At 33.7% G+C, this 12,067-nt stretch overlaps 1 protein-coding gene across 2 annotated transcripts in view; it reads left to right on the forward strand.

Annotated features, from left to right (window-relative positions):
• The first annotated feature begins 5,776 nt into the window (after positions 1–5,776).
• LOC107445047 (organic cation transporter 1-like) overlaps positions 5,777–12,067 on the forward strand; it is a 58,838-nt gene continuing 52,547 nt past the window's right edge. Inside the window, exon 1 of one of the 2 annotated variants that reach the window (XM_087163647.1) lies at positions 5,777–5,888. Coding sequence is in view for 1 of the 2 variants with exons in the window: in XM_016059358.4 (XP_015914844.3) it covers positions 6,981–7,343 (363 nt within the window). In the remaining variant the exon portion in view is untranslated. Of the gene's footprint in view, positions 5,889–6,675; positions 7,344–12,067 lie in introns of those variants that run through there. The other variant, XM_016059358.4, reaches the window with a different exon arrangement.

Genomic DNA, 12,067 nt, shown 5'->3' on the forward strand with positions numbered 1-12,067 from the left:
CAATTAATTACAAAAATTATTTTCATTTTCTATTTGGGGTAAAAAGTATTATATTTTAATGAAATTCGAGTACGATGAGGGAGTGGAAGATATTTTCTATTTTTTAAAAATTCTTTACACCATTTTTACTAAACTCACAAAGAACTATTTCCATAATACTAAAATAGCTATTTTTAAAGAAAAAAAAATTGGTTAGCCGTTTATTTATCGCGTAAATATAGGCAATGCTGTACAATGTAATGAATCACAGTGAGTCGCAGTTTTATTACATTTTCTACACCCTTACTACTACCTACAATCTCGCAACAAAATTATATATTATGCTTAGGAGGTTCCGCCTCCATCTCATTCTGCTCACCAACCGCTGTAATTTTTTCTCATTCATCATAGTTTATTTCTTCATAAATATTTTCCACATAAACACTGAACATTTGAGCTGCAAAAAAATATACGATTATTGTAGCTTTATGTAAGAACATTTCGTTAATATATCATAGCGAACAATTCGAACGAACAATTCGTTAATAATCATAACGAAATAGACCATTACCTAGATTTAAAAAATAATCATCTTCACTTTAAAAAAAAATTAACCTAAGGATTACAGATTGTGAGACATAATAAGAAACAAATGTGACGTAATTTTATTCGTTGACGAGACTTACTTCTTCCTAATCACTTAGCTCACCTCTCGTTCATCATTGTTTATTTCCTTTTAAACGTGAATGTTTCCTACAAAAATCAAAATATACGATTACGAGGGTTGCTATTTATATTTCTGGCAACAGTAAGTGTTGCTAGGCGACCGCAGACGATTTTAATCGAAAGTTTGATATTTTTAAACATAAATTCAGCTGATGATTTACCATTATAGCTTCATTTGTGCTGTTGACAGAAAATTGAAAAGTTCTTCTCTTTCAAAAAATGGAATTGAATCGTGAACATTTTCGTGCCATTATTTTTTGTAACTTCGACGTGGATTGTCAAGACAAGAGTGCTTCGATGAACTTAATTCTTTATTCAGCGATAAAGCGCCATCCTACAGCACTGTAAAAAATTGGTATAACGAATTTAATCGTGGTCGATGTTCGATCCAGGACGAATCCCGTGCAGGTCGCCCAAAATCCGTTGTTGTGCCAGAAAAGATCGATGCTGTGCGTGAACTGATAAAGCAAGATCGTCATGTGACATACCGTGAGATAGAGGCGTCTTTGGACATTAGTATGACTAGCATCAATAAAATATTGCATGAACATTTGAGCGTAAAAAAAATTGTTCGCGTTGGATCCCGCATAATCGGACAAACGCTCAAAAAAAGGCTCGTGTCGATTGGTGCAAGGAAATGATGGAAAAATACGTTCAAGGTACATCAAAGGCTGTGTATAACATCTACACAGGTGACAAATCATGGATCTATGCATATGAGCCGGAAAAAAAACAGCAATCAACTGTATGGGTCTTCCAAGACGAGGCAAAACCAACAAAAGTTGTTCGAGGAAGAAGCACATCGAAACAAATGATTGCCTGTTTCTTCGGCATTAACGGTCATGTGGCAACAGTGGCGTTAGAGCAACGCAGGACGGTCAATTCTGAATGGTACACGGCCATTTGTTTGCCAGAAATCATTGGAGAAATTCGAAAGAAGTAGAAGAACAGGCGAATCATTCTTCATCATGACAATGCGAGCTCTCACACATCGACTCGAACAAAGGCATTTCTGACGGAGCGAAAGATCGAACTGATGATTCATCCGCCGTACAGCCCTGATTTGGCACCCAATGACTTATTCTTATTCCCACACATCAAAAATAAATTACGTGGACAACGATTTTCGACCCCCGAAGAAGCGGTTGATGCATTCAAAACGCATATGTTTTGGAGTTACCTCAATCGGACTGGGAAAAGTGCTTTGAAAATGGGTTCAAACGCATGCAAAAGTGTATTGATCATCATGGATTAATATTTTGAAAAACAATAAAACCAATTTCGAGGCTACATATTTGTTTTTTCATTATTAGGCCAGAAATATAAATAGCAACCCTCGTATTATAGCTTTATGTAAGAATATTTTTATAATGTGTTAATTGTAACGAAATCGGCAATTACCTAGATTTAAAAAATAATCATCTACACTTTAAAAAAGAATTAACCTAAGGATTACAGATTGTGAGACTGAATAAGAAACAAATGCGACGTAATTTTATTCGTTGACGAGACTTACTTCTTCCTAATCACTTAGCTCACCTCTCGTTCATCATTGTTTATTTCCTTTTAAGCGTGAATGTTTCCTACAAAAATCAAAATATACGATTATTATTGCTTTATGTAAGAATATTTTAATAATGTGTTAATCGTAACGAAATAGACAATTACCTAGTTTTGAAAATTAATGATCTGTATTGGGATACAGGCAAGTGATGTAGTGTGGGTATCTCGATCCTGATTGGTCGTTTAAACGTAACATTTGTTTACGTTAGTAACTGTACTTTTCCATTCTGTTTCGAGGAAGCCAAGCCAGGCAAATATCTACTCCCTTCTACTCATTCTATATTCTTACACGAATATTTTTTTCACAAGGATTTAAATTCTTTCACTATATATTTCCTACTTAAGGCATGAAACCATGTAGAACATAAACAAACTAATTATGCATCAAAGTTGCCAGGTACACAAAGCAAAAATATTTGACGGTTACAATAAAAAACATACACAAATAATAAATCTAAGTTAAATAAAACGTCGCCAATAGCCCATTGTGCAGCTCTAGAGCGACGTAAATTAACAACAACAACAACAAACTTAAATAAAAGACGTAGATGAGAAAGAATTATGTTTCTACAAATTCGATGTGCGATACGGCGCTGTATTTAAATAACTTCACGTTAATTAACATTCTAACTTATGAGGAGACATTTATCTCAACTTTAACACTCCATTTTGTTTATAAACAATCAGCTGGCGCTGACGTCCTAGGTCACATGCGTGGGTTTCCGTGATCTTCTTCTTGAAATACAAGCATCCAATTGAAAGAAATAATTTTACTCGTTGAAGAGGTAGGGAACGGTATTTATCAAGTTTTATTTTAAATATCTCACTATAAGTTTTTAGTTTTACATCTGGCAACAAAAACTTTCTCACTCTTTTGCCACTGTTGATTGACATCTACTCAAGCATGAACTTTTAAAATAAATAAATAAAGATCTTTTAAGCGAAAAAAAATTTATGTAACGATGGATAGATAGTCAGTACTTAGAGCAAAGAAATATTGAAGCAAAAAAATATAGAGCAAAAAAAAAAAAAAAAAAAAAAAAAAAAAAAAAAAAAAAATTTAAAAAAAAAAAAAAAAAAAAAAAAAGAAAAAAAAAACAATCGCGAAAAAACATTTAAGTTCGTAACATCTTTCGAACAAACTCTCCTCAAAATTATAATATAGAATGGTCCTATTAGCATTCAAACTTAAATTCTGCAGTTTCATCTCAGGAGACAGTAAATCAATGAATATGTTCATTATTATTTTTTTCATTTTTAAATACAAATTTAACCAGTTAATATTTCTCGAACTAATTATCAAATCTGAAATTCCATCGCACTCTCTATATAGTATATATTTTTACACAACTTCGTAATTTCCAGTTTTTAAGTCTTATAGATTTTGAGACGTCACTTCACTTCTCTCACCTCCGAATGAAGTGACTCAGGTTCGAATCCCAGCAATGGCTTTTTGATGCGAACTCCGCACCCGGCTCGCATTAACCCCAGCGCTGAGGATAAATATCATGGGTTTAGAGTCTCATTGCCATCAGGGTAACCGTAGTAGATTTTCGTGGTTTTCTTCTCCATGTAACGCAAATGCGGGTTAGTTCCATCAAAAAGTCCTCCACGGAGGCAAATTTCTCCCTTTACTTGATCCAGGAGTTTCTTTGTCTTCAGAATTAAGTTCAAAATTATAAGCGCTACGGAGTTGAACATGAATAGCCATGAACTAAAAATTGGGTCAGCTGTTCAACGACGGTTATAAAATAAAAATACAAAACCATTTTCAAAAATATTTATTGTTATTATTATGTTATTATTACATAATCAATGTTTAAAACGAAAAGTGAAGAAAAAAGAAGAAAAGAAATCGTGCAAACGTACATTTAGTACTTCGAATTTCAATTTTGTGCTTGCAATTCTATGGGCTGCAGAGTTGCACATTTGGTATTTTTTACTATGAGATTAACAGTTAACAATTTTCGTACTAATAACCTAATACTATTAAATTTTTTTATTTCCGTGTACTTTTTGTATATTTTGCTGTTCTCTCTCATATTTTCAAAATTTTGAGCCTTATAGTTTTTGTCCAGAAAAACGAAATGCAACTTAAAGTTGAGTTCTAAAAATAGAGATGGTGGCTCTTTGATTTTTTTTAAATCTGGCAAGGAAACATCATAGGAATTCATTTTAGATCCGAATACAGACTTTCAAACAGATAATTTGCTCATCGTAAAATTTCTGATACTGATAATTGGATTTATTGCAGAAAAATAATAAACTGCAAAAAAAAATTTTTTATACTAAAAGTTAAAACAATTTTCAACGTAATAAAAGAAAATAAATTTGATTTAATATTTGAAGTATTTGTTATGAGAGTGATAAGCCACCTTTTCCTACTATTTTACGTATTATTAAAAAGTGTTGGCAGAAAAATCCTCTGCTATAACTTCTGGATAGAGATTGCAAAAAATATTTGCCGTTAAATAAATATATATAAACTGCTGTTTGTAGAAAATGCAACACCATGAAAGAATCATCAGAATCAAATGAAATTTAATGCAGAAACGACTTGTACTGATACAAATAAATGATGAAATTTTCAAAACAAAAGAAACAAATTAAGCGTCCGAAATCAGTATTTGGTGCAGCCACCACGCGCTGCAATAAGTGCTGCTATACGACGTGGCATGGAGTCAAACAGATGTTGAATATCTGCTTGAGGAAGAGAATTCCATATCGCTTGTATGCGCAACCAAAGTTCGTCTTTGGAAACTGCAGGACGCGGATCACGAGTGAGACGCCGACCAACCATATCCCACACGTGCTCAATAGGCGACATATCCGGCGAATAAGCAGGCCAAGGAAGAAGTTGCATGCGTTGTGCTGAACAGAAGTCTCTAACAGTCCGCGCAACATGTGGGCGTGCATTATCCTGCTGAAAGATAGCTCCAGGGATGCCTTGAAGGAAAGGAACGACTTCGGGCTGTAGCACTTCACGGACGTATCTGTTGCTATTGAGATTACCCTCAATTCGTATCAAATTGGATCGTCCATGATACGAAATCGCACCCCAGACCATAACTCCGGGTGTTCGACCACTATGTCGTTCAATAATACACTCAGGAAGGCAGCGTTGACCGGCATAACGTCTAACACGAACACGGCCATCATGGGTCCACAAATTGAAGCGTGATTCATCTGAAAAGACAACTTGGTGCCAATCAGCTCGCCAGTCTCTGTGCTCAAGAGCCCACTGCCGACGCAGCCGTCGATGATCCGCCGTGAGGGGAATCCTGTATAATGGCACCCTTGCACGCAATCCACGGCGCAGCAGACGACGACGAATTGACGAAGCCGACAATTGTACACCTGTAGCAGTAGACCAATGTGCTGCCAGCTGCCTGGAGGAAGCTGTGCGATCATTCACCGCCATGCGGAGCAGGTGTCGATCATCGCGCTCTGACGTCACCTTCTGTCGTCCAGTGCCTGTTTTTCGAGTTGTTCGGTGCTCGTCGGTCCACTGCTTCCAAACTCGCATCACTGTGGAACTGTTCCGCTGCATACGAGCTGCTATTGCGCGATAGGAAAATCCTCCTTCTCGAAGGCCGATTATCCTCCCTCGTTCAAACTCCGTAAGTTGCTTGAATTTCTTATTCTTCCGTCGTGGAGGCATACTCAGGTCTCACTAAACGTTTGCCACTAACAAATAATCATAGACTATTTTCAACGTCCCGCTACAGCACTTTATTTATACGCTTTCAGCATCAATTCAGAGGGCGCTGCGCGCGCCACGCACGCGCGATGGCTCTGAAACTTTATTAATTTGCATAATATCCTATAATTGACATTTGCTGCGAATTTCATTTGATTCTGATGATTCCTTCATGGTGTTGCATTTTCTACAAACAGCAGTTTATATACACGCCGTATCTAAATGAAGTAGTTCCTATTTTATTTTTACAAGAATACGTAAATTTATTTATTACAATTATAATAACATAATATTTTGATTATAATTAAAAAAATAAATAAAAGATAAGATAATTGTGTTTGGATATAAGTAATTTCAGATTATAATAAAAACAAAATGCGATTTATTTATCATTTTGATTAACTCGTACCCTTATTATTAGCTTTATTTACAAGAAAGAAACTCAAGTCTGTAAATATAAGTAATGGAGGTTTCAATAATTTATAAGTTTCTCCCAATTTGTGCATAGTTAATTAATGATATAGCATTGAACATCGGAATGTCACAAAAGATAAAACTGGTTCCGCTGAATTCCTTTAAATAATACGGAAACTAAATAAACTTTAAAGGGAAGTTATTTTTAGAGCATTTGAGCTAAAAATAGATAACCTACAATGCAATTAGCGATTTAATATAACCTGCTACACTGTTTTTACACTATTGTTGTCACTCAAGATTATTTATTAGAACCTTGAAAGGTAGTTTGATTAATCTCCCTACAAATAATTGAAAAATAAACAGGTAAAAAAGTAATAAAACATCGAATACATTAAACATATGTTGTTTAAAAGAGTAAATATTCGAATAGTTCTTAAAGAAAAGGTATAAAATGTTGCAAATTTTTTTTCTCCTTTTATTTTATTGTTGAAAGCTTGACCGTTATTATCTTACCCTATTTCCGTGACACTTTGTTTGGATTCGTCTTTTTTTGAACTACCTGTTTGGAGTGCTTTCACTGATTTTAGATGAAGTCATGATTTCGAAAAGCAGAACTGATTTTGATGATATTTTAAAAGAAATCGGTGATTTTGGGAGTTACCAAAAGAAATTAGTGGCATTTTTTCTTATACCATTAGGTATTGTGATTCCTTGGATTACAATGAACATTTTATTCATGGTTTTTACACCAAATCATTGGTGCAGTATGACAGATAACAATTTCAATGATTCTCACCATCAGTCAATAGATTCAAGAAATGCATCCAACTGTTACATAAAATATTTAAATGATACCGAAGCATTGATGCCAGATGAAGTACTGAAAAGTACTCTAAACGTACCTTGCAAAACATGGCATTATGAAAACGTTTATTTTGAAGAAACTGCTTCAAGCAAAGTAAGATTTTTTTTCTCCAAAACTAATTAACTGTAGATAACTAAACTTAAATTAGTGTTATTCTCTAACTAATCAGACTCATAGACAATGACATTTATACCTATCTATTTTCCAAACAAAATATCATCATTATTATTATACTTAGGAAATATTACTTTTTACTTAGTATTATTATCTGGGACAAAAATTTACGCTTGTAATATTAGAACAGCAGTGAAGGAATATTTATATACTCATTACTAACTATAAGTGAGGTTAATATACACATCAATTTTGCCTTCTTCTGGTAAATACGAATTCCTCGACTCCTCAGTGCCTTTGATATTTTCTCATTTTCTTGAGATTTTTCAATGTTGTTTGAATTCTTCCATAAATTGAGATATAACCTCTTAAAGAGATATACTTATACTGGAGATATGCGTTTTTCACCTATATATCAGATATGGATTTTAGCTTATAGCACCGTTTAATTCGGCATGCAATGTTGAGATATACCTGCTTCTGCGTAATTAAAAAATAAATTTAATTCATTGCAAAATTGGAAGGATATTATTGTAGACGAATGTTTAGTTATTTAGGGTTAATTTCGTAAGATAAAAACAATAGTTTTGTAAAATAATTGAGAATTGGAGATGATAATTTAACTTTAACAGGGACTATAATATATGGGAAAACTTTTTAATTTAACTTTTTAATTAATTTTAATTATGGTTAAGGATTAAAGGTTCTTATGGAGATATTTGCAAAGCAATTAATCAGTACTTTCTTCTTGTTCAGTGTGCAAAATAAAAAAACGGACCACCCTGTATAACTTTTGATCTAATGATTAGATCTTCATGTTTTTTAGGACGAAAGGGTGACCTCAAATATGTTAATTAATTAGTACAGACGATATTTTAAATTACGAAATCAGACTCCAAAACGTACCTTCATTGAATAAATATACAATTCTTACGATAGAATTGGATTTCTGACTATGAAAATATAGTGGTTTGGCGCAATCTGGTCTCATTAGTTTGGTCAGGAGAGCGATTAAAAGTTTAGACTCCATAATGTTAATTTTAGATATTGAGTATTTCGCCATACCTCGAGAACTCAGTGCTGACGTGAAATATCCTCAGTGGTAGACGGATCATGGGTTAGAGTTCCCTTGCCGTCAGGCTAACCGTGGAAGGTTCTCGTGGTCTTCCTTTCCATGTAACGCAAATGCGGGTTAGCTCCATCAAAAAAATCTTCCACGAGGGCAAATTTCTCCCAATACTCGATCCAGGAGTTTCCTTGTCTTTTGGATTGGGTTCAAAATTACAAGGCTATGGAGTTGAACATTAGCAGTCGTAAACTCATAAAATTGGGTCGGCTGTTCAACGACGGTTATGAAATAAAATATTTCGAGAACTGTTAGGGTGAATTGAAAAATTTTGCACTCAACTGTAAAATTCGCTTATCCACGGATAAGTCAATGCAAAATATAATTTTTATGAAATATTTATGAATTTTTATTATTTTATTTAATAATAGTCGAAAAAATTTTAAAGTCCAAATTTTTATTTCATTTTAAAAAATGCAATTTAAATGGCTAAATACAAAATTCAAACGAAATTGAATAAACAGCTCCTGAGAAATCGAATTTTGAAAAAGCCATATTTTTAAAATTCGATTTTCCAGGAACTGTACAATCAATTTCACTCAAACTTTATATTTTGCTATTTAAAATTGCATTCTTTGAAACAGATGTTAAATATTGTATTACTTATAATTAAAGAAGTTTTTTTTTTTTTTTTTTTAAGTAGAATAATAAAAAATATTAATATTTACTAAAAGTTATAGCTTGTATGAAATAATTTTTCATGAATGAATTTTAAAATTGTGTTCATAAATTTTTTAATTCGATTAAAATGTTGATGAAATACGAAAAAACGGTACGAGATTAACTCTAAAGGGTCGAAGCTTTGAACCGCTCTCTTTATTCAACTGTTGGGATTATATTTCTTTGCCTGCGGCTTTCCCTTATACTTTAAAGGTCAAAATCCGAATCAATGAAAAAAAAAGGTATATTTATTCAGAGAAAGTATGTTTTCGCCTCTGATTTCGTAACATAAAATATCCTCTACACTAATTAATTAGCAAATGTGAGGTCGCGCTCTCAAGCCATTAAGATTGAGTCCTAGAATGTGAAAATCCGATTATTAGATCAAAAATTATAGGGTGGTCCGTTCATTTATCTTTGCTTTGAAGCAAAAAAAAAAAAAAAAAAAAAAAAAAAAAAACATTTTGACACTTTGGAAAATTTGGTCGAATTTTTATTCTGTAAAGTCCATATTTTAAGAGATCTGAAAGAAATTTCTTAAAATATATATAGCAGTTAACTGAAACCGTGGTGGAATAAGCTTGTTTTACCCAAAGAAACGCACTTCTTTGAAACATGCCATCTTTTCTTCAAATTCTGATTTATTCCTCCCAAAATGGGCGGGGGGGGGGACAGAAAAGAAAAAGCTTTGAAAAACTTGATTTTATAGTTTAAATGCTTTAACGATTTCAAAAAATTGTTACTCTAATGTTACTTTAATGTGTCACGTTTGTCTTCGTATCTGTTGAATGATAGGTAAAAATACAATAATTTTTTTACGAAAAGTTAAGCACTTAACCCGAGGATAAATACGTAACATAATGGGGGAATTTAGGTGAATTAAATAATTTTATAAATTTGATAATGATGAAAAAAAAAAATTTAATCACGAGGAACAAAAATTTTTATATATCAAGAATTTTTTAAGAACGTTTTTTAAAAATTTTCGTTTTGCTTTAAAATGAATATAAAAAATTAATTATACAATAGAATAGTATTGAAATTATTCCCCATTTTGAGATTAAATCGCCAAATTTTATTTTATTTTATAACTGTCGTAGAACAGCCGACCCAATTTTGAGTTTACGGCTACCAATGTTCAACGCCGTTGCCTTGTAATTTTGAACCCAGTCTAGAAGACAAGAGAATTCCAGGATCAAGCATTGGGAGAAACTTCGCCTTAGTGGAGGACTTTTTCATGGAACTAATCCGCCTTTGCGTTATATGGAGAGGAAAACCACCCATGGTTAGTCTGACGGCAAAGGGGCTCTAACCCCATGATCCGTCTAACACTGAGGATAGATTTACGTCAGCACTGTAGTCGGTGTCAGCCGAGTGCGAAAATCGTATCCACCAGTCATCGCTGAGATTCGATCCCGTCACCTCAATGGGAGGTAAACGCTCTATCCCCTGAGCCTCCAAATCACCAAATTTTATAATCTTCGTTGAACAGCCGACCCAATTTAGAGTTTACGACAACTAATGTTCAACTCCATAGCCTTATAATTTCGAATTCAATCCAGAAGGCAAGGGAACTTCTGGATCAAATATTGGGAGAAATTTGCCTTCGTGGAGGAGTTTTTGATAGAACTAACCAGCATTTGAGTTACATGGAGAGGAAAACCACGAAACCGGAATTCGTATCGACCAGCTTAACTGGATGCGGAATTCGTTTTGACCAGTCATCGCTGGGATTCAAACCCGGTTCACCTCATTGGAATGCGAACGCTCTATCCCCTGAGCCATCATGGCTCAAATCGTCAAATTTTATAATTTTATAACCGTCGTTGAACAGCCGACCCAATTTTGGGTTTACGACTACTAATGTTCAACTCCGTAGCCTTTTAATTTTAAACCTATCCAGAAGACAAGGAAACTCCTGGATCAGTAAACCAAGAGATATGATTTGTTATGGGAGCATGGAGGATTTTGGGACTCGACAGATTTAACGTGCATCAGTCACCGTTTACTACACGGGGAGTCTTCGGCCGGCGGGGATCGAACCCACAAACTCTTGGACATGGGCCCAATGCCCTACCAACTATGCTGTAGTACTTCACATTATACTATTAGTTGATATATAAATGAAAAAGTTTATTCTTTCATTAATCATTTATGCCAAAACTAAGAAGCGTTCATATTTATAAGAATCTTGTTGATTGAAAACTGGTAGGTAGTCATGTTTTTTAATTTATTATTTTTCCCTTTCTTTAAATCATAGATTTTAGTTTTCGAATATATTTCTAACTGTATATCTACCCACTTTCACTCTTTCCAAGAATGGATTTTTCAAGTGGTTGCAAAACGTTTACCGAAAAACAATCTAAATTAAAAGTATATTTTTGTCTTAGTTTTTAACTGGGCTGGAATTCGCTACCGTGAAAGACATAGGCTGAAGTTGAGTACAGAATACTTGTCCGCGAAGCGAGCCCGTGGTCAGCTTAGATAAAGGCAGTATTAATGGTCAGCATGTGAAAAATATAGAAGGACTTCTAGCTATATTAGGAGTCAAAGTATTGATGAGATAAATTTGAGAGAGATTATTCTTGGCATTTAATTCATCATCACTTATGGCCTTTTTCCATTGGCAAATTAGTTACTCAATAATGCTTTTATATATTTGTTGTAATCATTCATATATAGTGGTGGTCAAACTCATTTTTAATTGCTATTATAGATAATTCAAAAAATTTTGCAGAATAATTTGAGTTTCGCCACCACTTTAAATATGAAATAAAATCATGTTGGAAGAAACCATAAAAGTTGACAACTATGCTACCGATCAAGTTTGTATATACTCCAAATCATGTTTATATTCCTGTAAGTGTTACCACAATGTCACAAAAACAAAATGTTTTATTCACTGCATAATTTTCAT

Source organism: Parasteatoda tepidariorum, chromosome 5 (assembly GCF_982258835.1).
Source record: "Parasteatoda tepidariorum strain Cologne lab strain chromosome 5, Ptep-v5.0, whole genome shotgun sequence".
Taxonomy (NCBI): Eukaryota; Metazoa; Arthropoda; class Arachnida; order Araneae; family Theridiidae; genus Parasteatoda; species Parasteatoda tepidariorum.